Genomic DNA, 23,348 nt, shown 5'->3' on the forward strand with positions numbered 1-23,348 from the left:
AAAAGAAAAAGACGATAGGCGACATTAATAAATTGTACATATGATGCAGACAAGATGGCGTATTCCTGTGTTGTGCTTGCACATAGGACACGCGACAGCGCGTAGACAACGCATCGTTCGTATTCTAACCTAAAACCACGACGCTTTCGAGTCCAAAAATGTAAAGATTTATTTTGAAGAAAGAAACAATGTCATATCAAAACTCACCGTTTTCAACGATGTACGCTCAAGAAGATTACGATATCGACGAAGATAATGAAGAATACGTCGAGGAAGATCGAGATGCGGAGGAGCAAGACGATAGCGATGAAGGTATATCGTATTTCATATATTTACGAATAAAGTGCATTAATGTTTATACATTGAATTTTACATGTAATACTTCTAGATACGGAAGAAGCTAGCGAGACGGATATGGGAAAATCTGAAGAATATACAGAGATAAAAGAACAGTGAGTTAGGAATAAGAAGTTAGTAATTGGTAACGATTTTTTTTTTCAAACAAAATTTAATAATAAAATGGAATTTTAGGGTATATCAAGATAAATTAGCCAATTTAAAAAAACAATTACAACAATTGAAGGACGGCACCCACCCAGAATATAATCGTAAACTAAAGCGCTTAGAAGCACAATACAAAGAAAGGTTTATTGGTGTAATGCATTTTGTTGATTGAACTATGTTGTTTTTCTCTGCTTGAACTTTACGTAATCTTTATTAGGTTGCGTCTCAATATCATTTATCGAGATTATTTAACGGAATGGGTCGAAAGAGATTACATACTGGAGAAGAAAGCAGCTGCTAAAGAATTTGAGGAAAAGAAAATAGACTTGAAAGAAAACTTACTAACGGATATGGAAGAAAAAAGGAAAATGATTGAATCCGATCGGCATACAATGGAGCTGACAGGGGATTCGATGGAGGTACAATTATTACATTAAATAATATCAATATAAGGCAATATAATCAAATGATATTAATGAATGATGTGACGTATGTAGGTAAAGCCAGTGATGACGAGAAAATTACGTAGGCGACCGAACGATCCGGTACCCGAAAAAGTCGAGAAACGTAGGAAACCTCCCCCGGCGCAATTAAATTACTTATTAGATGAAAAAGAAATAGAAAGTGATTTGAAAGCTATTAGTCGGGGTAAAATTTTAACGACGATAAGAAAACCAGGTAATTATTTTCATAAGATTTGTATTGTGCACTGAATGCGCGTACGTGCGTGCCTTCTTTTTTTAATCATTTCTTATAGGAGCTTAAAAATGTTTATAGTAGTACTTCCACATTACAATACAGTAAATATACAATCTCAACATATTTCGCCATCTAACGACACATCTCTAGTGGAAACAAGGATAGAAGGTGGAAAACTCCTCTATGAAAGACGATGGTATTACCTACGTATATTTTCCTCTTACATTTGATAAAACTTGTATCTCTATTTTCCGTACAAATTTGTTATGCAATTATGACAAACAATGTAGGTTCCATCGTGGACAACCGGTATACGTAGAAGGACAAGACTTGACGAGATTTGCGGCAAACATATCGGCGATTGGAACAGAAGCTGTAAGTACAATGATTAAGTATTCAAATAACAAGCTAAGAGTATAACGAATGTCGAGAACAAACGATATTTAAAAATGATCTTATATTTGGGTGCATTTAAAATAATATACCACAAACATGATTAATTGATGACATTTTCTAGATATGGGTGAAAAAAATATCGGATGGAAGCAAAGTTAGGATTTACATATCGCAACTGAGCCGTGGAAAGATTTCTATAAAACGACGAGCATCGTAATAACTCTCCTTTAATGGCTTGTGACGATATTTGCATATACGGCGTCTAGAAGCATTTCATGAAGCATCGAATAATGATGATCAAACTTGTGATATATTAGATTTATAGTTTATTGAAGTTCTATTTTGCAAAGGCAATGTAATTTTGACAATGCTTGTTTTCTGCCACCAATAAAACCAAATTTTTTCATGATTTTCAACTGCTATGTATATCCAGAGGAAATACGAAAAAATGAGTAATGCCATCATTAATAGCAAAGAATAAGTGGTCCATCGTGCTGGAGGAAAATTATTATAATTATTCGCTGCATAAAAATCAGCACCGATCACACAAATGTAGGAACATATTATGGTCGCTGGAGTGATAATGATACAGCGAAGCAAATCTGTTCTTAAATTGCGCATATATAATTGATGACGTTGATGTTGAAAAACGCACAGCCATATAATAACGGATGTAACAGCTTTGTAACGTGGGGTGCGTTCGACTTGAAATACGTGTCCGCATAATTCGCAATTATTTCTATTGCTTTCCTCTAACCAACGTTCTAAACATTTCACATGAACGGCACCCATCGTACCCTAAAAATAGTACATACAAATATATAATATCTAATAGATTGCAACTCAATAATATGTATCATAATTGTTCATATATGTATATACTAATTACGGAAACTAAAGCAATTCGGGGCAAAACATTGTACATATTGTATAAATATTAATAATACGATAATATACGTATATACGCATACACGCATGTACATATGTATTTACTTACTCTTTATTATTCCCCATTATCGCATTGAAAATATAGATGTTTATATAAATTTACCTTACATTTGCACGGATAAACGATAGGAAATTGCTGGCTACTAGAATCATAACATATACGGCAATGTATTTCTTCAACGCCATCCGTTTCGTACCTTGCACGTTTATTTTGTTTACTCGATATTCCAATATCGTCGAGTTTTCGTTTAGTTGGCAATCGAGAAATGTCTTTATTCGAAATTGTTTCGATTTCTATCTTGCAGATGATTCTTTCTAATATACTTGCTACTGAATTATTAACGGTAATCATTATATATATTATATATCTTGAAAATTGTCATGAATTATAAAAAAGAAAATGTATATTCTGAACTAGGGAAAATAAAAAACAATGGATGATCGATTATTCAAGGATAGAAAGTATGTGAACAACAAATCGAGGCTAAAAAGTACAATTCTTTTCTATGTACGTGTACCAAGAATCCCACAAACAACACGGAGCACAAAGAGACTGATGTGTGCGAGATCATTGGTAGAAGACGACGACACTCGTGTGCGCATACGTCCTATTATATATATTAACGTATATTTATTCATATTTATGAAAAATTCTGAACAATATACGTATACGTAAAACCATATAGAATATTGATTCAAATACTAGATCTAAACGATTTATGATATTTCCCGTAGACATCTTTCATATGTATAAAAAATTTTATTATGCTACACGACAGTTACACAGATAAGTTAATTGAATAAAATATTGATATTAACGAAACATGCAATTATGTGCAATTAATAATTGATCAATAATCTATGTTCGAATCGATGTCACTCAGCCATCATATCCATGCTGAGACAATCTTCGCCCATATTACTGGGAGACGTTTCTAACTCGCCGATTTCATTGGATTCGCTGCAATAGATGATCGTAATAGACGATACGATAATAAAATATATCAAAAAAGTTGGACAGTTTGGAATTTCAATGTTACCTATCTAACGAAGGGTCATTGCTGAACATTTCTGTCGGAACTGTAGGCGGTGCTTTTTCTGGTACAAGTTCTATAAACGTTTGACGAGACTCCAAATGCCTTTCTACTTCTTCAGGTGTCATATGTCCATCCGACATCAAAGATATCGGTACCATATTATTAGGTGCTTGTACCTTTGCAAAAATAATTACTTATTAAAGGCAAGGGTTTTTGAATTTTCAGAATGTTCTCTTTGCGACACTTGTGTCACAAATAATGTACTCGTTATAATAAAAGAATGCGCATATAGCATTACGCACTGTAGGTATGTTGTTCGTTTTGGATACTTTTGGTGCAGCTTTTTTCTTTTTGCTCGTATTAAGAGGTTTAGTAACTGTAGATGGATGATGCGAAATGTGATTGCCTACGTTGACTTCCATTTTTTTTCTAAAAAAGAAAAAAAAAAAAAAAAATAAAAGAAGAAAAGAAAAAATGTATTATTATAACGATGGATACAAATGTACGATTAAAATTGTTAAAAGTTGTACCTCTTGGACGTATCGAGCCTAGCAACTTCTTCGTCGGATGACTCAGTTTCGTCACTTTCGCTAAACGACGTATCTACTTTTTCGTATTGCAATAATCTGTCTAATAAAAAACTTTTGTCTCTATTTACTTTGAGTAATTTCCTTTGAGTGGATCTTAGAGCTTCTTGAAAACATTCATTTTCCTGAAATGCATATATTATTAAGAAAACTTGACTTAGCTTGGGGCTCGGCATGCTCAATCGTTTTCGTCGTACATAAATTAAAAACTTTAATTTTCGCTTAAGATTTCGATACTGATCCTTGTAGTTTGGTACTTCCTCCTCTGGACTTTCTTCGTCATCTTCTTCGGCATCTGCATTGTTGTTTGCGATAGAACGACAATACCATCCTTCCAACATTGATCATCTACAGATCTCGCATATAGAAGTAAAGCCAAAATTAATACGTTATATTCCAACAAACGGTCGAAGAAATTACTATTATGAAAAAAGATTGAGGTTAACTTGCAAATGACAACAGGGGCAAGCTTATCGTCATATGTTTGTAATGGAAAAAATACAATGTACTCAGCTTTTCTGTACAATGTTCAAATTTCAACTTTAATTATACTTACATAAATATGCAGAATTGTGTTTTATGCGTCGCAAACGTTTGCGGGAGCCAATTATTATGAAGATAAATAAGCTGTTTATGACTGGCTTCCATTCTGGACCCTTTTATCGATTCTTCGGTAACTTCGGAATGGTTCTCTTTCGACCGGAAATACGATATGTGGGAACTTTGGCTAGTAACTTTCCTACATATTTTTTCATATCTTCCATCAGGGAATAACGAGACTTTTTATGGTTACAAACTTTTAATTCTCGCAATTTTGTATACATGGATAAATAAGAAAATATTTTTAACGAAGATGAGGATTAATATCAATAAATCTTCTGTCACTAAGGATTTATATAGTGTGAAATTTCTTGGATACCAAATGTACTAGACGCTCTCGAGAACAGAACTTCATTGGCACGCGCACGAAAATATATTTGGTAACACCAAATTGGCGCCTAAAACAAACCAGTATAAAAGAGTATTTAACGTCGACTAATCGGTGTAAAGAAAGGAACAAGTTTTATTTTATTTATAACACTAAAATTGCCATTTCATAATTATTTATAATATTCATATACCCAACAATGATACGACGTAGCTTGTATAAATAATAAATCATTACGAAAGAAATAAAAACATATAAATATATCTCTTTTTTATCTCATAAATGTATTAATGTGTGTGTAGTAAAATGCTGTACAATAATGTACATTCATTTGTAGAACAATATAAAAGGCACGTACAAGACGTTTGAGAAGCCTACTTCGAATTGCTTTCTCTTTGAGCTCTCTGGAAATATTATCAAGCATCGTACGTCGAAGCGGAAACATTTCCTCCGCGACCCGTCCAGTTAGTGTGCACAAATATACCTTCTTGACCAATAAATTCGTACGTATGCGCTCCAAAATAATCTCTTTGAGCTTGAAGTAAATTTGCAGGGAGTTGAGCAGTTCTATAGCCATCATAAAATGCTAATGCCGTTGATAATGCAGGAGTCGGTATTCCAAGAGCCACAGCATTAGAAACGACAACTCTAATGCTACTTTGACATTCTTTCATTGCTTTAGCAAAGAAATCGTCCAACAGTAAATTAGTAAGTTTTGGATTTTTATCAAAAGCTAACTTTATGTTTTTCAAAAATGCACTGTAAAAATTATATATAATTATTTGACCATTTCAATGGCACATTACGAATATACGTACATACACATGTATCTGTATTATATTACCTTCTTATAATACATCCACCTCTCCACATAAGCGCTATACCGCCATAATTTAAATTCCAATTGTGAACTTTGGCAGCTTCTCTTAATAACATGAAGCCTTGCGCGTAAGATATAATTTTGGATGCGTATAAAGCTTTTCGCAAATGTTCTAAGAACTGCTTTTTATCACCTTGGTACAAAGTATCGGGTCCTTCCAACACTTTACTAGCTTCTAATCTTTCATCCTTTAGAGAGGAAAGACATCTTGCAAAAACTGATTCTCCGATTAATGTAACTGGGATACCATAGTCTAACGCAGCTATAGCCGTCCATTTGCCGGTTCCTTTCTGTCCTGCTGCATCTCTGATACGTTCTAACAAGTAGCCCTTTTTATCCTTGTATTTAAGAATATCTCTAGTAATTTCAATAAGAAACGAATCCAGTTCTCCTTTATTCCATTCGTCAAAAACTTTGCTCATTTCTTCTTGATTCAATCGTAAACCATTTTTCATAATATGATAAGCTTCGCAAATAAGTTGCATGTCACCATACTCTATACCATTGTGTACCATCTTTACAAAATGTCCTGCGCCATTTTCTCCTACCCAATCGCAACAAGGCTCCCCATCGGCTTTGGCGCATATCGACTAGAAAACACGTGCAACAGATTTTTCTTACAATTTTAATCAGATAATTAGGAGACATTATTCATTACGTAGTCGAGTGGAATAATTACTTGGAAGATTTGCTTAATATGTGGCCAAGCTTTAGAATTACCCCCAGGCATTAAGGATGGTCCGTATCGTGCTCCATCTTCTCCTCCGCTCACTCCGCTTCCAACAAAAAGTATTCCTCTTTTCTCTAAATCTTTCGTTCTTCTCTCTGTATCTTGATATTCGGAATTACCACCATCGATAATAATATCTCCTTGAGCTAACAGAGGCACGAGTTGATCTATAAATGCATCTACGGCTGAACCAGCTGCAAAATACAACGTGCAAGAAATATTTCATTGAAACGATTTTTTTTAATAATAAAAAATTACTTACCCTTGACTAATAACATTACTTTTCTCGGAGTCTTAAGATTCAAAATCATTTCTTTCAAACTAAATGCACCAATGACATTCGTATCCTTGGCTTCGTTTTCAAGGAAATCTTGTACTTTTTTCGTGGTACGATTGTACGCGCAAACGACAAAGCCGTGATCGTTCATATTCAAAATAAGATTTTGACCCATAACGGCTAAGCCAATTAATGCGATATCTGCAGTGCTGAAATGTTCAATATGAAATTACTTATCATGAAAAGCATAACATGTAATATGTAATATAATATAGTATAATATATATTTTCTATTTGCATTTTTAATATTGAAACGTATTCATTTTCTCTTTTAAATTTCATTTGAGTGTAGTTCATTGGAAGAGTAAATTAATTGAAGAGATGGAGAAGAACCATATATTTATGACATAAATTTAACTTATATATTTATAAAAACAAATAATCAAATATTTACATGTATTTATAATATTTTATATTTCAAATGATTTCAAATTATTACTTACGGTTGCGACATTTTCCCTAAGATTTATTAACTTCAATATCTTTGTGGATAATTTAAATGACAAAAATTAGCAACAAGTGGTCATACACGTATGTCCGACGAATGTCCAACGAAGAACGCAGAGTCATCAGACATTAACGCACCAATCGTAAAGCGCCAATCATAGCCTCGGCTATGCTTCCTTATTTCCACTACTATTACATTACGTTTTCGTAATTTCACAATATATGTATTACGCAAGCATACTTTTTTCATTATTTCTCGCTTATATCATAACGGATATCGTCATCTTATCCGATTTAATTACATTTTCGTTTACTTTCAAATATCAATTTAAATATCAATTTAAATATCAATTTAAATATCAATTCAAATATCAAGTCAATTCATTCGATTATGTATATATATAAATCTAAAATACAAAAGTCCAAGCGAATTTGTCCATTTATGGGACGAGCTATTATTATGAGTAATGATTTTTGCTGATTAAGCACAAACATTTTAAATGCTTCTCACGATATTTTATTTGCATATATGTAAGATATGTATGCTTATTGATACTAAATATTTACTTTTTCATATATTCCCTGCAAATATAAGTACGTCACAGAAGTATATCGAAATAAGTTATATAATATGTAGCATTCGAGTGTATTCGTGAATATTAAGATTTTATTTCCGCCTAAATATTTGCCCAATAGTTCTTATCTATAATTACTTGTACGATCTCGTTAATATTTTAAAATTAGAAAAGAAGAAAAAAGAAGAATAATTATAACTAGATATCAAAATTATTGTTACTGGAAACTTTGACTATTGTAGAAATTGTAAAATAATACAAATATTTGATTTAACGCGCGCTCGGTGCTTACAATTGGTTTTTCTCCAATCAGTGCATGGTAGAATTTTTGTGACGTCATAGACGCAAACTAGAATTGAACCAATCAGTACGTAGGAGCATTTTAATCGCATATGCAACATGTCGCGATCGTCTTGATTAGATTAGGGAATGCTCTTTTACAATTACTCCGTTTAACAATTTATCTTATCGTACTGGCAACAATTGCAAATTATTGTGCCTTTCTTGTTTTTTTTTTTTTGTGTTATGCTGTTCGTTGACATGAGACCGCGAAATATCGTGAAAATAAAACTAAGTACGGTGATGAAAAGCTGAACATAACCCTGTAACAATGAGATGGATGCCCTATTTCTAAGTCCAAATACATACATTCTCTTTATCGTAATCAAGGCTGTATTATAATACGAGAGAGGGATAGGGAGAAAGAGAGAGAGAGAGAGAAAGAGAGAAAGAGAAAGAGGGAGAGAGAGAGAGAGAGAGAAAAAGTAAACGTGTGCGCGGTGTTTTTCGAATTATTTCGAAACTGTGATCAATATGGGATTGCTATTCGCCAAGTTGTGGAGTCTTTTTGGTAACGAAGGTAAAAGCAATCTTTTCAATAATCAAATATTACGGTTACATACATTTTAATGGATAGAAAAAATGTACAAATATAATAAATTTATAATTAACTGCTATTACCTTTTGTTCTTGTGTCAATTTGTAACTTTGTATTATTTATCATATCATATTATATCAAAGTAACGAATGTTTGAACGTGGCCATCATCTTGTTATATTAATATAAATGATATTTCTTGTACGTATTTATACATTGCAAATATGTTAGATTATGCACTTTTCTGTATATCTCTCTATATATAGAAAACAAATAAGATTAAAAGATAAATCGTTTTTCAGAGCATAAAATAGTTATGGTTGGATTGGACAATGCTGGTAAAACAACCATATTGTATCAATTCCTGATGAACGAAGTTGTTCATACATCACCTACTATTGGCTCAAACGTTGAAGAAGTAGTATGGAAGAATATTCATTTTATAATGTGGGATCTAGGAGGACAGCAGAGCTTAAGGGCAGCTTGGTCCACTTATTACACAAATACAGAATTTATAATAATGGTTATAGATAGTACTGATAGAGAGAGACTCGGTGTAATAAGAGAAGAATTATATTCTATGTTAAATCACGAGGAACTTAGCAAAGCTAATGTTTTAGTTTATGCTAATAAACAGGACTTGAAGGGTAGCATGACAGCTGCTGAAATTTCAAGACAACTAGATTTAACGTCCATCAAAAAACATCAATGGCACATACAAAGCTGTTGCGCTCTTACGGGAGAAGGGTAAATAATTTTGTCCTTTTTAATCCTAGCATGTGCATTAGTACAATATATATGTATATACATGTATAACGTATATCGTTCATCAAATAATGAATATAACTGATATCGTAGACTCTACCAAGGACTGGAATGGATTGTCGGACGTCTTAAGAAGACATGACGTACATTATGAGAGTTTGTCATAAATTCAACAAAATAATTAAACTGTATAATATGTGATTAGCGCGAGTTAGCACGATTGCTACTTTGATGGTCGTACATAATGCAAAAATAATTCTTTCACGTTTTAAAATCTTTACGTTACTTTGTAGTACGACGATCAAAGTATAACTTACATATACGGAGACAATTACTATAGCAAATGTTTAATGTATTTGAGAGTGGACGGGCAACAAATTTATTTTCATTTTCGATGAAGTAATGATACACGCGCGAAATAATTGTAAAGAAAAAATTAATTAACAATAAGCATTAAAGTCCAAGTTAAAGAAAAAGAGGAAGGCTAAAAGATTGTTGTCAAATAGAAAATAATTTCCCTGTATTATATAAAGTTAGATTAATTTGATTATTTCTAATGAATATGTTGAATATACGCGTTGTGTTTTTACCTTTAAGTAACATGCATTTTCAAGAGTGATAACTGCCAAGTTTTATTATTTCTCGTTTGCACATCTTTCATATGTCATTTAATTTTGCAAGTATTATCCGACAAAGGATCGGTTATTGTAAGAAAGAGAAAGCGCAATTGAAATGAATTATTGAAAATAGTCAGACCCGTTCACTTGTGCTTATAATAAATGCCGAAGCCGTAAAAAGTACTTGTTTACGTACCAAAAGAATACGTCGTTTGGCTTCTTATGCAAAAGTAAAAGGTACATCTCTGTACATAGTTTTTATACACTTTATTAACAATAAGCGACTGTAAAAAAAGAAAAAAAAAGCAAAAAAAAGAGGAAGATAAAAAGAAAAGACAAAAGTAAGATCAGCAGATATAGTTCTAATCTATAGAATATTTTTAACATTTACGTACGAGAATTTAAGAAGATTTCTTAGCGGCCGAATCGTATAAACATCTGTAAGATTTCATAACGAGGATACGCAAGAGACAACCGAGCATTAGCAAATAGAATCCGAACTGTTTTGTGATAAGTATATCGATTCGATATCGGGACGAAGAGTTGTTTGCTGGAAAAATTCAAGTTTACTTTTGCGTGACGAATAATCTTAATTAAATGAATACACCTTGTGCAACAATACAAATTCATTTGTGTGTAGTTATAACGAAAACAAAAATTTTATTTATTAATTAATTAAAAATATATTGGTTTAATGTTTAACCACAATAGCTGTCACATAATAAATTGCATGCAGCTAGGAATACTTCACTTAAACAATATTCAGTTAAAATGTTAACAATATTGAGTATCTAATTATGTCGAACGTCGATTAAATTTTAATTGATAATACTTTGAACATCATTGTATGAGATAAATGCCGTCTAAAGTGAAGAGTGAGATTCTTACATATAAAATAACGAAAGGTTAATTTTCTCATATTGAGAAATGACTCTTAAGAATAACAAACTATCGTCTATATGTATATAACTATTGCAGTTATATATGTATAAACACACGTGATTTTCTCTCGAATCGGAATTTTGTCGAATGTTTCAATAATAGAATTAATGGAAATGTGGTTAAAAATAATATTGCGAGTCGAACTTTTGGTTATTCTCTTACTCGAATTAATTAAAAATAAATTTAAAAAAATTCTACAGAGTACACAAAAACATATTATGTCTAGTTTGGGTAAAAAGAAAAAAGCTAGTGAAACGATCCAGCGATTTGTTTAAAATTACGTTAAACTTTAAAATCTCTTCTGTCTGTCCTTTTGTTTTTAAATTTCGATATTTTTCACGAGTAATGATCGATTTTTATTTAGACAATAATACTGCTTTTGAAAAATATTGAATATAAAAAATCGACGATCTGTATGGTAAAAAAAATACGTGTGATTTAAATTTATAATAATATCTGTACATTAAAGTACATTAATTAGAGGTAATAAGGAAGGTTTAAATGGATAATTCATTCTCTTACATTGTGACGTTCTACACAGTGATGTTAATATAAATATTAAATAGCGAATAAAATGTATTTTAAAGGAAAATGCTAAGACGCGGTAGGATTTACCCAAAAGATTTTCATCCATCATATATATATAAAATATCGGTCAAGTAAAAGTACATGCACGCGTCCTCGTGCATTTTTCAGATCAGGTATTAAGAAATGATCGCGTGTCTTATATTATTTTTAAATATCTATTTATTTTCATGTTTATTATAAATAAAGAATCGCACACACTCATACATTCTCATATAACAGTGGATCTACCACTGGTCATCCTTCTTAATTTACGCATGTCTCTTATCGGTTCGGTATAAGACCGAATCATTTTATTAATATGTTCGAGAAAATCTAAAACCAACAACCAGAGTGCTATAGAAAGCACTTTGAACGGTATTTAATTAAGTATTTAGTTAGCCTTGTAAGTGTTTTCTGTTACGGATGTATATATAATTAGGTAGGGAGGGGGAGGGGAGCGGTGGTTTATGAATCGCGACATACGTGAACTTCCTGAGCGAGTGATCTAATATGATCTAATAGTTAGATATTATAACGACATGTAACACCGTGCATACACGAATTTGCCATTGGTGTTAACTAACGTACCTACGATATTTATTTGATTCGGCTAAAGGTGTCAATGAAGCTATTTTGCTACCAATTAAAAGGAGGGTGGCATGGTATTATAGATTCGAAAAAATAAAATCGCGCAAAACTGTGGGCAGTGTTAATTGAATCATCGGTCGATGAAAAATGACGTTTTAAGTGCTATGCACTACCATGTCGTATCTAATTATCAACTGTTTTTAAAATTAGGATAATCCTTTGATATTGCTTTATCGCCTTTTATTCCTGATTTGATCGCGCAAATATCAAGTGGCAATTGTGTACACGAATACATTATTTACTCTCTCTCTCTCTCTCTTTCTCTCTCTCTCTCTCTCAAGACTGCTATCTCGAATATTTTTCTGTAATATTTGGCAGTTGTATTACGTTCCAATGAGACTACGTTTTCTTTTAGGACACGAGTATCGGAGAATGACGCAAGACGATTCCCGTTCCTCGAAGTTCTATCGAAGTAAAGTTTAAATTGACAATGAGTCGTAGAGCTCTCTTGCACTCGCCGATATGAATCGTAAACGTCGACAACGATTGCTTGCGGTCGGCGGATATGATTTGGTGGTTTTAATGATACTGAAACGTTGCGCGCAAACACCGGTCTCCGTTTTATGCTTTAACGGCCTTCATTAGTAGATCGGTACTCAAAGATTTGGGCCTTTCGATGGGCAAGCCAAGTGCACGATCCCAAACCAAGGATGCGAGTACACCCAGGGCGCGCGATACTCCGAATAGGACGGTGTAATAGTTCATTTCCTTCATACCATAGTATTGCAATAAGACTCCCGAATGAGCGTCTACGTTCGGCCATGGGTTCTTTACTTTTCCAGTTTCCAGGAGAATAGGAGGTACAACTTTGTAGACTTGAGCGACCAACTGGAGGGAAAGAAAAAAGCATTAGAGTATAACATAGAGTAGTATAACCTATTTGTTCGAATCAAATGTATAATTTGTACCTTAAAGAGAGCATCGTTGGGCAAGTGTTTCAAAGCAAATTCCCTTTGGCACGTATACCTGGGATCGGTCTTTCTAAGGACAGCGGCCGTAACCAGGTACCAAGTGGGTGGTATGGGCCGAAACGTTGCCGCCCTCGTGATCGGAATGGATGGTTAGATAGAGCCTCATGAGTTCTATAAACTGAGAATTGTCGTAGCCGAGCATGTTGGCGAAATTCCAGGACCAATCTTTGCCCGAATCAACGGAGCCCAAACCCTTGCCATCTTTGTAAATATTTCGATATATCGTGGCGGCTACGACCGGCAATTTGGCGATTAGATTCATCGAATCCTCGTAGACGGTTTCCCAATACTTGCTTTTATGGACGCCCTTGTTGTACGCTTTAACGAATTCGCTCTCGCTATTCAAGATGGTGATAGCTGCCGAGAACTGGGTCATTGGATGCAAGCTCTTAGGGAAACCGTTCAAGGCCGTAACCACGTGCTTCGGCAGAGCACTTCTCGCGGCCCACTCCTGCGAGATCGCTTTGACTTGCGCGTCCGTTGGAACATCTCCGGTTATCAGAAGCCAAAAAAGACCTTCCGGTAGAGGTTCCGCCCCTCCGGAAGCTTTCGGAAGGAGTTTCTGACATTCCGGAATGGATTTGCCACGAAATCTGATACCTTCTTCGGGGTCGAGTACGGATGGTTCCCAAACTAATCCTTTGATACCGCGCATGCCACCGTACATCTACAGAGACACAGGTTCGATTAATGTTTATTTCTCCCTCCCCTCTCCCCTCTCGTATAACAATTTATCCTAATACCATATCGACGGTGACTTCGCCAACTTTGGTAGAGCCATGGTTCTTGCGAAAGGCTTTTACGCGTTCTTGCTCCTTGGGTATCTTCTCGGACAAGACTTTCCTCAGGTCGGTCGAAGCATCGGCTAGCGATCGAACGGCCACAGTGTTCGTAACGGTGCTGCTCAATTTCTGAAATAACACGAGATAATGAGCTTTTTTCATATTTCTTTTCCATTTCGAAAAGCCCATGCGTAAAGCGTGCGTCAATCATAGACGCGAGAAAGACGCGATCAAAAAATTCCTAAGATATCTTTAATGTTCAATTTTTCCTATGACATATCGGAATTACGTAAAAGGGGACATGCACACGCAAACACGCAAAGATCGTGTAATGTGTGTCGTACTTTGAAAGTTAATGATCGTTATGCGAACGATTCGACTTCCGTATACTGCTACGTCAGGATTTCGTAATGGGAAGATCATTTCTACCGACAATGAGAAATTAACGCGATCTCCACTACTAATCCAATCTTTTCTCTCTTTCTTTCTTTTTCTCAAGGACGAGAGAAATATATATATATAAAAAAAAACAAAAGATAAAGTTTAAATCTCGACTTTTAAAAATTGCGTCTCATGTTACGCGTGATTTTATATTTGTCCTCCTCTTTTACTAAGTTTTAAGCGATCGTTAATATTAAACAATTTCTTTCTATTTTCATTCTTTTGTTCATAATTTTGGGCATCCTTTCGTAAAGGAAATGTGTCATTTCGTTAGAGAATTTGGCGTTACCGCAATGTGGAATATCTTGATAGGACGCGCGTAGAATTATTACTGATTCGTGCATCCGACAAAATCGGATCGTTTGGTATATGATAAAATGGAGACTCGCCTTGAGGTCACGAGGTCTCGCATTAAAGGTCATTATCATGCATTGCCTCGTGGTAACACCGGCGATCGTTGAAAAACGTATCGTCGCTTGCCATCGAGTAATACTATTGGCTGTATCTTTACTCACTCGCGTGATTCTCGAGTGACATTGACGCTCGTTTTGTTACGCTTTTCAGCGAACCAAATGTAAACAGACTGTTAATAATATCCCGATGTGAATTTTTCTAACCTAAATAGAGAAAGTGGGCGGGGTGGCTAAGAACTTTACCGGTCATAAATAAATATCGCGTCGTCGGCTAATCTACACCTTTAAATCATCTACATCTTAAAATTTTCAGTTCAAAGATCACTCTACGTTTCACGCTACGCTTTTATCAACGAACTATTACTTATTACGTATATAAGACGATATATAATTTGTGTAGAAATATCACATAGAATGATACCAAATTTGCATTATCTATCGTTTATAGGTTGGCTTACAACATTATATTTAGAGAAACGATGAGGTTGGAACTTGGCCAGTACCGACCTAAAGATCAAATCACTTGAATTTATTATATTATGTAATTGAACGTAATACCGAGCATTAGGCGTACAAGTAAATGAATATAATGTAGCTCTTAACAATTAGATTCATAAACGCGTCTCGTAAGAAGAGGGTTTCGTTTTCAACATAGGGCAAACATTAACCGTTTGCAAAAGAATCCCCCTCTATTGTTTGGCGTAATTCAAAATAACGTTGTATATAAATACCCATCGTCACGATTAGCTTGAATTATCGATTTGGCAGGTGCGAAAGAAGGCAGGAACTTATCAAGACTCGGCACGATAATACGGTTGAATTTATTTGCTCGTCGATTTAGATTTTCCGCTTTTCGTCTCGATTACGATACTCCACGCGGAACAACGACGTGCTTTCATTTGCCGCCTGACGTTCGCCAACCTCAAGACGTTCGTAATTACGAACCTTATCGCGCTAATGAAACATCTTCAATTATCTTATATTACATATACCATACCTATGTATGTACATAACGATTTCTCTTACTTTGCGCAGCCGTTGGAATTGAGCGGGAAATGCTTTTCTCATTGTAAGTTATTTAAGGATGTTATACTACTGGGCTACATGTAACGCGTTATCGATTGAAAATTCACTTCTGCGATTTCCTCCGAAACGACATTTGTCGGTTAAAGATATTTCCTTACCTACTTACTTAATTATTATTTTGCATCGTAATGACGCAAACAGCTGCATATACAGTCTCCTAAATAAATAGTCGTTGCTCGTTGAGAAATAATCGAAGATTGTTCGTTCTCCGCGCATACTTACTTTCACCGACATTTACTTTTCAGGTCATCTATAAATATGTTACCAATCTAATGATACAACGAAAACAAAGTGATATTTATGAAGGTAAAAGTGTATGTAGAAAAAAAAAAATGTTAAGTATTCGATATTTTCGTAAATTCTCGAATCGAAAATCTTGTCTGAACGGTCACGTATGGACGAACTTTTAATCAGATTATCACGCCTCGACGCCATGTACGATCAATTGTAAATTTTGTCGGCGTGCGTGCGTGCGAGCGTGCGTGCGAGCGTGCGTGCGAGCGTGCGTGCCTGTGTCCGCGCGTATATTCATGTTTGATTAATTATTAGTAAGATCAAGCACTCGACGCGCGCGATTGATAACACTTGGTATCGCATATTACGTAATAAAGAGCGGCTTCTGAAGGGCATTGCCAGTTGGCGCACACCCGCGAATTGCAATTATCTAATTGATTTCGCGTCATGTAATCGCCGAACGGCGTTAAAAACGATGCCACGGAGAGTATTAACGGTTCGGGGTCTCGAGAGCTCTTTATTATACCTCACTTGTATATGCCTCGCACGTATCAACGCGAGGAAGAGAGTTTCAGATTCAACGGCGCGATTAAATATGAAAGTATACAACACGTATATGTACACGTAATGTAACATATCTACTACATATATAGAAGAAATAATCATATTTGTTAGGGATGAAAACACTTTGCTCGAAAATAAAACTATATACTTAGGACGCGCGACTAAAAATAAAATACGGTCTCAAGTATAAAATGAAGAGGCGCAACCCTGAAATAATTCGTTACGCGATTCGGATACCATTTGCCTGATGTTTTGTCCGTTAAGTAACAGATGAGCCGTTTATAATGAGCAAGAAATAATATTATCTTGCCAAAGACCTTAGTCAAATGAAACGAGAGAAAGAAAGAGAGAGTTTTGCCCTACCGACATATCCATAAAACGATCGTTGTAGTCCTTTGCACGTAGAAGCAACGATAGGATTTATCGTGGATCAGGGAGGCACGCTCGACAGGTGCCCGCCACGAAAGATTTTTAGACATAGGTCACGATCAATGTAGATCAAGAGAATGGGTCAGATTTTTGACCTCGAAATGTCGCTAAATTTAGCTGCCTATGTCTTGCCAAACCGACACCGCCATTTTATCATATCCGTGTCTATACTTATACTTATATATATACTTATTTTCTTCAATGAACACCTGTGTTCTAGTCGAATTCTCGCATAACTCGTGCACGCACGAAATAATTCATCTTTTAAACAAATTTAGGTTCGGAGGAATCTTTAATAAACGCAACCATTCAAGATTCAAAGAGGAAAAAAACCGTTAATGAAAAAGGAATGTAGAAACAGAGAAAAACCAGTCTCGTATTTATAGACAAATTAAGAAGTTGTTGCGTCCCACATTCTCTCTTACCTTGTCGCGTATAAAAGAGCTGACAGAAACTTTAATCGATTAGATACTACGCATCAACTTTTCCATTATTCTCAACGATAATTATACAATAGGTTCGAATGTTTATTCGTTACGATGCGCGAATAACCATAATAAGACAGAACGAACATGTGTTGCTGTAGAATTCGTCGCGAAGGCTAAACCAGAATTTCCTTTCGAGCTCATCAATACTATTATTAATGCATATGTATTACCGACATTCTTTGATTGTTCGTTAAAATTCAAAATGAACGTTTGAAAAATAGGTATTGTCAAGAAAAGTCTTATTACACAACCGGAACCGACATCGAACGAGAAAGCACGCTCCTGGTCGGTAAGCTAGACGTATTATACTTGGATAATAATGAATATATAGAGAAATGTCAGGAAAAATTGGTTGATATTGGAGCGCATCCGCCGTTCGTAGTAATAACGGGGCACCCTCTTTCATACGCTCGCATTGCATCGACTTTGCACATTTTTGTTCTCCCGCAAATGTCTTTTCTCGATTAAAAATAATTTAGATCTCTCCCTGCAGAGATAGCAAATAGGAGCTCGAGCATTATCCTAATGCCCAATACTGGCAAATGATGGCAAATGATGGCAAATTATGGCAAATAATGGAACTAATGCGGCATAAAGCCCTGACGCCCGCCCTCCTCCTCCTTCTCGAATACTAAAAGTAACTTTTTCCGCGAAGGAAAAATTTGGTTTCGCGAAGGAAGGTGAATCGATCGGTCTCTCGAAAGGCAAAGGGGGAAGGCAAGAACGCGGTCGTCAATCCCCCCTCGACGAACCACAACTTTCACGGACCGTTCGAATTTCGCACCGAAAGCAATAACGTGCCGCCGCCGTTTCGAAACGTTATGAATCATTTAAATCACCTCAATCTTCCCCATAGCTCTTTAGCATGAACTTAAGAAAAAGTAAGGACAGATAAAATTCTTGACTTACCTGAATTCAAGCACTCGCTTGGAACTAAAACGAAACAGTGCCATCGTCCTTTCTATCCTTAGATCGTAGATCCTCTAAAATAACCGTTTCGAAACGTTATGAATCATTTAAATCACCCTAATCTTACCCATAGCTCTTTAGCAATGAACTTAAGAAAAAGTAAGGAGAGATAAAAATTCTTGACTTACCTGTAATTCAAGACATCGCTTGGAACTAAAACGAAACAGTGCCATCGTCCTTTCTATCCTTAGATCGTAGATCCTCTAAAATAACGAACTGACAAGTAAGTGAGCACGCGGAGCTCTGGCGCCCAACTCAGCCGACACGTCTCTCTCCTCTTTCCTCAACGAACCACTCTTCAGTTCGAGCATGCGCACTTACTCTTCCTCTTAGCATCGAACGATCTAAAGCGCGATCTAAAGGAAGCCCAATTTTTTACAATTTTATATACAACAATCATTCTCAATGTTCATCGCTTTTTTTTCAATCATCCTACATTTTGCTTTTACAACGAATATCTTTCAGCAGAGCGTCTAACAATCCAAGAAATGTGGCTTAGACCCGATTGGACTAGGAGCACACATTCTATTATGGCTCGTTTACAATTTTTCATGGAAACCCCTGTGATCTTTTTTCATCTATTTATTATGTTCGTCTTTCTCATAGGCCTATCAACAAAAATGGACTCTTATCGTAAATTCCAATGACCATAGTTTTTTTTTATTCCAAGAAAAAAAAAAAAAAGAAAATTGATGCACACGCGGCGCGTATCCATTCGATATTCATTTGATATCCATCCGATATATATTCGATATACATTCGACATACATTCGATATACCTTCGATATACGTTCGATACACGTTCGATGATGACGTCACGTGAAATTTTGCCTTTTTCGTGAAAATTCGTACCGCGAAGGATTTTCCAAAAAGGAACATTTCAAATAGGGCCAAGGCATAAATACAGCCGGCAAAGAAGTACGATCAAAAATAATGACAAACCGAGATAATTATTTATGCCGTGTTTGTCTATCGTCGAGCAACGACAATCAACCTATCTTTTCCATCGAGGAAAATTCTTCGAAAGATAAGAGCGTCCACGATTTGTCCGAAAAGTTATGGCTATGCGGAGGTATCGAGGTCAGTCGTATTCAATATTTCTTACCTACTTACCTTTTATTACCATTTAATACAAGCCCACGGAATCTAAAGACCTTTAAGATTGCCTTAGGTTGCCGAAGACGACGGATTACCCGAACATATTTGTATAAAATGCATTCTCAAAGTCAATGCAGCTCACGAACTCAGAGAACAGTGTCAACGAGCGGATGTCAAGTTGAGACAGCTATATGGCAAAGCGATCGAGAAAGCTGACACTGTCAAAGTACGTATTTATATTTGACAACGATTGATTTGATATTATCAATCCTCCGTTATTATTATTTCTAGGATCAATATTGTCAAACCGAAGAAGAACACTTTCCACTTCTAACGAAAGAAGAGGATAATTATTCTTTCGTACGCTACCAAGATTCTCTTTCGGACGAAAAAAGTAACGTCCGAATCTTGAAAGAATCCGATGGTAATATTAAGACTGGCAATGAAATATTGTCAGATATTGATAATAAATTAGAACGATCGACGCACGAGGTACCTGTTGTTAAAAGAGAAGCTTATCGTACGAGAAGACTGACGATGTTCAAAAGAGTTACCTCCATGGAAAATTTGAGAAATCACAAAGAAAGACAAAGGCAGTATATAAAAAAAAATGGGAATACAAAATACGACAGTGGCGAAAAGGATGTGCTATTAAATGCGGAAAATGCGTGTAACAAGGTAGTCAGAGTTTCCGCTACGCGTTCCAATTTAAATCTCAAATGTACTCAATGCAACAGATGTTATTCCAGTAAAAAATCCTTAGAGAGGCATATTTTAACTCATAACGAAGCAAAATTTCAATGCCAAAAGTGTAACAAACAATTCGTTCATATCGATGAACTACTCCAACACGGTAAACTTCACAGATCTAATGAAAAATCAAAGTTAGTACCGTGTAAAATATGTAATAAAAGTTTTAGGAAAACTGATACTATGGTACGACATTTGAATGTTCACAAAAGAGTCAATCCCAAGGAAGTATTTTCCATACTCAAGGAAATTAGAGATAGAAGGAAATTGGAGAACAACGTGCAATCTTTAGAAATGAATGATCGATCTATCCTCTCTCTGGAAGATCAAAATTTAGATGATCGAAAGGCATTGGGTAATAACGCTCTCGACGATGGGATCCAAAAATCAACCAAACAACAAGTATCGGACACGGAGGAAAAAATAAATCATTTCTATGCGTCCAGTTCCGAGTCTAATAGCGATAATAAATCTGATTCTTTCGATGGTATACCCGTTTATCGTTGCAAGCATTGCATCAAATCTTATACAAAGGAGACATCTCTTAAGCGTCATTTGTTAAAACACGACGAAAGAAAATTTGTTTGCAACGTTTGCAACATGAAATTCTTTCGTCAAGATAGACTTAAAAGCCATAGAGACAGATACGGTCACGACGAGGATAAAGATTGTTCTATACCTCAAAAACCGCCGGACGACAAGTTGGCTATTAAATTAATTAATAGTTGGATTAGAGAAGAATTGGATTCGGATAACGAAGGTAAGGGATTCCCCTGTGAAATTTGTGGTAAATCCTACGATACGAAAAAATCCTTATTGAAACATCAGACGAATACTCACGAAGTACAAGAAGAAAATTGTTTCAATTGCGGTAAGGAATGTAGTTGCTCCATCAAGTGCAAAGGGAATCGAAAAAATAATGAAAAAGAGAAAAACTTTACGTGCTTAGAATGTAATAAAAGTTTTGAAAAAGAAATCAAATTACAAAGACATATGCGAATACACGAACGTACGAAAGAGCAAAAAGATTCGAATTTTAAACGATTTTTGTGTCATATTTGCAGTAAAACTTTTAGACAAAATACAGGTCTTATGTTTCACATGAGAACGCATACTGGATATAAACCTCATGTTTGCAAATATTGCGGACGAGGATTTACGTCCAATTCAAATTGCATTAATCACGAAAGAACGCATACCGGCGATAGGCCATTCGTTTGTCACTTTTGTAGCGCCGCTTTTGCTAAATCTTGCACTCTCAAAGCGCATATTACTACGCATACCGGCGAAGCTAATTATCACTGCAAAACTTGCGGCAAGTCTTTCAGACGATTAAAATATTTGAAAGAGCATAGATTCACCCATACAGGAGAGAAACCGTATGCCTGCAAAATATGTGGAACAGCTTATAGCCATTCCGGCAGCTTATTCGTTCACGAAAAAAAATGTAAAGCCCAGTACAATAATTATCAAACTACGACGCCAACTCAAAATACGCAAAGTTACGCTCAACCTCAAGGAAACGTTTGCGCCAACACACCCGTTATACCTCCTATTATTTCAACACTGCCGCAATCTCATATAAATAATATTAATAGTACTTTAGGTTCTCAAACGAATAAAACTTATATCGACAGCGTGCAAAGAATGAACGCGCACGCTGCTGCTGCTGCCGCTGCCGCGGCTGTGGTGGGTACGTCTTCGTTGCACGTACATCCTAGTCCGGATATTCCAGATGTAGCATCGGCGGTTAGAAATATTGCTATCATAGGACAAGTATTTTACTCTTAAAAAACAAATTCGATCAACGATCAAATTAAAGATAACCAGAACCCTTCTGTGATACATGACAATTTTTAATAAGTCCTTGTCGAGTCTTAAGATACATACATAAAATACATACATAGATATATACATATTGAATGTGCACTCTCTTCAGCCCCTCTCTTTAGCCCGTTTGCGCCCAGTATTGAGCATTGAGTATTAAGGCTTCCCTTAACGCACGTTAAGGGTTTTCTTGGCCATAACTCGCCACGCTGGCCATACGGGTTGGCGAGTATAAAATTACAGGATATTAAGAAAAGAGAATTTGTGGGTTTGAAAGGAAAGTCAGGGATAGGACAATGGTTTCACCCGTATGGTCTTGGGAGATAAACCAAGGCTCGCGTAGGCAGGGGCGCGTCCCTGAAGTAGATCTGTCAACTATCGGGTTCATAGTTGAGTATCTACCCGCTACCTAGTGAACGTGCACTATGGATAAACAAATGTTTACATTCTTTTTAACGAACCCCTATGCGGATTATTCTATACGTTAGTATATTGTTATCGGGGTAATGGGTACACGATGCATAAAAGTGTAAAAACGTATGCATGCGTTAACCGTATGTACGTATACAATCGAGAAGTAATCTATCATTGCACCCTATTAACTACCCTATTAACTACCCTATTAACTATTACATTTTTTAATATAAATTTTATCTTCTATATGAGAGTTATTTCTTACGATCATTTGAAACATATATATCAGTATATCCTAAGCTATGTACCACATATCATTGTTCGCGATATAGTCGATAAAATATCACGCGTACAACGGCAACGAGTATATGAACCATAAGATTCTTATCAAAAAAGGAT

At 35.5% G+C, this 23,348-nt stretch overlaps 7 protein-coding genes across 9 annotated transcripts; 3 read left to right on the forward strand and 4 right to left on the reverse strand.

Annotated features, from left to right (window-relative positions):
• The first annotated feature begins 30 nt into the window (after positions 1–30).
• LOC122525223 (sin3 histone deacetylase corepressor complex component SDS3) lies at positions 31–2,008 on the forward strand. 2 transcript variants are annotated; one of them, XM_043647912.1, is made up of 8 exons: positions 31–312; positions 389–452; positions 532–645; positions 722–923; positions 1,002–1,182; positions 1,282–1,399; positions 1,494–1,578; positions 1,721–2,008. In XM_043647912.1, exons 1-8 carry the CDS (start codon positions 189–191, stop codon positions 1,814–1,816), a joined length of 984 nt encoding a protein of 327 aa, XP_043503847.1. In that variant the 5' UTR covers positions 31–188; the 3' UTR covers positions 1,817–2,008. The 2 variants fall into 2 exon arrangements, with proteins under 2 accessions (XP_043503847.1, XP_043503848.1); XM_043647913.1 differs by having other exon boundaries at positions 1,285–1,399.
• On the reverse strand, positions 1,811–3,209 carry LOC122525225 (E3 ubiquitin-protein ligase MARCHF3-like). The gene is made up of 2 exons (XM_043647916.1): positions 2,651–3,209; positions 1,811–2,397 (listed from the first exon to the last, which is right to left on the reverse strand). Exons 1-2 carry the CDS (start codon positions 2,897–2,899, stop codon positions 1,897–1,899), a joined length of 750 nt encoding a protein of 249 aa, XP_043503851.1. The 5' UTR covers positions 2,900–3,209; the 3' UTR covers positions 1,811–1,896.
• A 78-nt stretch (positions 3,210–3,287) lies between these two features.
• Positions 3,288–4,863, reverse strand: LOC122525224 (INO80 complex subunit E). Of its 2 annotated transcripts, none has more exons than XM_043647915.1 (6): positions 4,728–4,863; positions 4,369–4,527; positions 4,115–4,296; positions 3,887–4,013; positions 3,588–3,760; positions 3,288–3,508 (listed from the first exon to the last, which is right to left on the reverse strand). In XM_043647915.1, exons 2-6 carry the CDS (start codon positions 4,510–4,512, stop codon positions 3,424–3,426), a joined length of 711 nt encoding a protein of 236 aa, XP_043503850.1. In that variant the 5' UTR covers positions 4,513–4,527; positions 4,728–4,863; the 3' UTR covers positions 3,288–3,423. The 2 variants fall into 2 exon arrangements, with proteins under 2 accessions (XP_043503850.1, XP_043503849.1); XM_043647914.1 differs by having other exon boundaries at positions 4,369–4,519; positions 4,728–4,862.
• An 88-nt stretch (positions 4,864–4,951) lies between these two features.
• Positions 4,952–7,635, reverse strand: LOC122525220 (6-phosphogluconate dehydrogenase, decarboxylating). Its single transcript, XM_043647907.1, has 5 exons — positions 7,490–7,635; positions 6,972–7,195; positions 6,659–6,903; positions 5,944–6,569; positions 4,952–5,858 (listed from the first exon to the last, which is right to left on the reverse strand). The coding sequence occupies exons 1-5, from the start codon at positions 7,498–7,500 to the stop codon at positions 5,516–5,518; spliced, it is 1,449 nt and encodes a 482-aa protein (XP_043503842.1). The 5' UTR covers positions 7,501–7,635; the 3' UTR covers positions 4,952–5,515.
• A 797-nt stretch (positions 7,636–8,432) lies between these two features.
• On the forward strand, positions 8,433–11,397 carry LOC122525050 (ADP-ribosylation factor-like protein 5B). Its single transcript, XM_043647607.1, has 3 exons — positions 8,433–8,927; positions 9,247–9,691; positions 9,803–11,397. Exons 1-3 carry the CDS (start codon positions 8,882–8,884, stop codon positions 9,849–9,851), a joined length of 540 nt encoding a protein of 179 aa, XP_043503542.1. The 5' UTR covers positions 8,433–8,881; the 3' UTR covers positions 9,852–11,397.
• A 1,251-nt stretch (positions 11,398–12,648) lies between these two features.
• Positions 12,649–19,144, reverse strand: LOC122525044 (probable citrate synthase 2, mitochondrial). The gene is given in 5 exon segments (XM_043647594.1): positions 12,649–13,311; positions 13,392–13,476; positions 13,478–14,121; positions 14,198–14,365; positions 18,989–19,144. Coding segments are annotated over 5 exon segments (1,209 nt in total). The 5' UTR covers positions 19,034–19,144; the 3' UTR covers positions 12,649–13,044.
• Positions 19,145–19,643: 499 nt separating this feature from the next.
• On the forward strand, positions 19,644–22,660 carry LOC122525040 (zinc finger protein 135-like). Its single transcript, XM_043647588.1, has 3 exons — positions 19,644–19,940; positions 20,032–20,184; positions 20,250–22,660. Exons 1-3 carry the CDS (start codon positions 19,794–19,796, stop codon positions 22,497–22,499), a joined length of 2,550 nt encoding a protein of 849 aa, XP_043503523.1. The 5' UTR covers positions 19,644–19,793; the 3' UTR covers positions 22,500–22,660.
• Positions 22,661–23,348: the final 688 nt, after the last annotated feature.

This window comes from Polistes fuscatus, unplaced genomic scaffold (genome assembly GCF_010416935.1).
Source record: "Polistes fuscatus isolate 324 unplaced genomic scaffold, CU_Pfus_HIC Scaffold8, whole genome shotgun sequence".
NCBI lineage: Eukaryota > Metazoa > Arthropoda > Insecta > Hymenoptera > Vespidae > Polistes > Polistes fuscatus.

Excerpts from the sequence above, each read along its gene's own strand:
- LOC122525223 (XM_043647912.1), top strand. The coding sequence starts at position 189 with ATGTCATATCAAAACTCACCGTTTTCAACGATGTACGCTCAAGAAGAT. Across the intron at positions 453-531 it reads TATACAGAGATAAAAGAACA|GGTATATCAAGATAAATTAG; the intron begins GTGAGTTAGGAA and ends ATGGAATTTTAG. Across the intron at positions 646-721 it reads GAAGCACAATACAAAGAAAG|GTTGCGTCTCAATATCATTT; the intron begins GTTTATTGGTGT and ends AATCTTTATTAG.
- LOC122525225 (XM_043647916.1), bottom strand. The coding sequence starts at position 2,899 with ATGATTACCGTTAATAATTCAGTAGCAAGTATATTAGAAAGAATCATC. Across the intron at positions 2,398-2,650 it reads TTTATCCGTGCAAATGTAAG|GGTACGATGGGTGCCGTTCA; the intron begins GTAAATTTATAT and ends TACTATTTTTAG.
- LOC122525224 (XM_043647915.1), bottom strand. The coding sequence starts at position 4,512 with ATGTTGGAAGGATGGTATTGTCGTTCTATCGCAAACAACAATGCAGAT. Across the intron at positions 4,297-4,368 it reads AATTAAAGTTTTTAATTTAT|GAAAATGAATGTTTTCAAGA; the intron begins GTACGACGAAAA and ends TATGCATTTCAG. Across the intron at positions 3,509-3,587 it reads AATGACCCTTCGTTAGATAG|CGAATCCAATGAAATCGGCG; the intron begins GTAACATTGAAA and ends CATCTATTGCAG.
- LOC122525220 (XM_043647907.1), bottom strand. Across the intron at positions 6,904-6,971 it reads AGTAATGTTATTAGTCAAGG|CTGGTTCAGCCGTAGATGCA; the intron begins GTAAGTAATTTT and ends TGTATTTTGCAG. Across the intron at positions 5,859-5,943 it reads GGTGGATGTATTATAAGAAG|TGCATTTTTGAAAAACATAA; the intron begins GTAATATAATAC and ends TAATTTTTACAG.
- LOC122525050 (XM_043647607.1), top strand. The coding sequence starts at position 8,882 with ATGGGATTGCTATTCGCCAAGTTGTGGAGTCTTTTTGGTAACGAAG. Across the intron at positions 8,928-9,246 it reads GAGTCTTTTTGGTAACGAAG|AGCATAAAATAGTTATGGTT; the intron begins GTAAAAGCAATC and ends ATCGTTTTTCAG. Across the intron at positions 9,692-9,802 it reads TGCGCTCTTACGGGAGAAGG|ACTCTACCAAGGACTGGAAT; the intron begins GTAAATAATTTT and ends CTGATATCGTAG.
- LOC122525040 (XM_043647588.1), top strand. The coding sequence starts at position 19,794 with ATGACAAACCGAGATAATTATTTATGCCGTGTTTGTCTATCGTCGAGC. Across the intron at positions 19,941-20,031 it reads GGCTATGCGGAGGTATCGAG|GTTGCCGAAGACGACGGATT; the intron begins GTCAGTCGTATT and ends AGATTGCCTTAG. Across the intron at positions 20,185-20,249 it reads AGAAAGCTGACACTGTCAAA|GATCAATATTGTCAAACCGA; the intron begins GTACGTATTTAT and ends TATTATTTCTAG.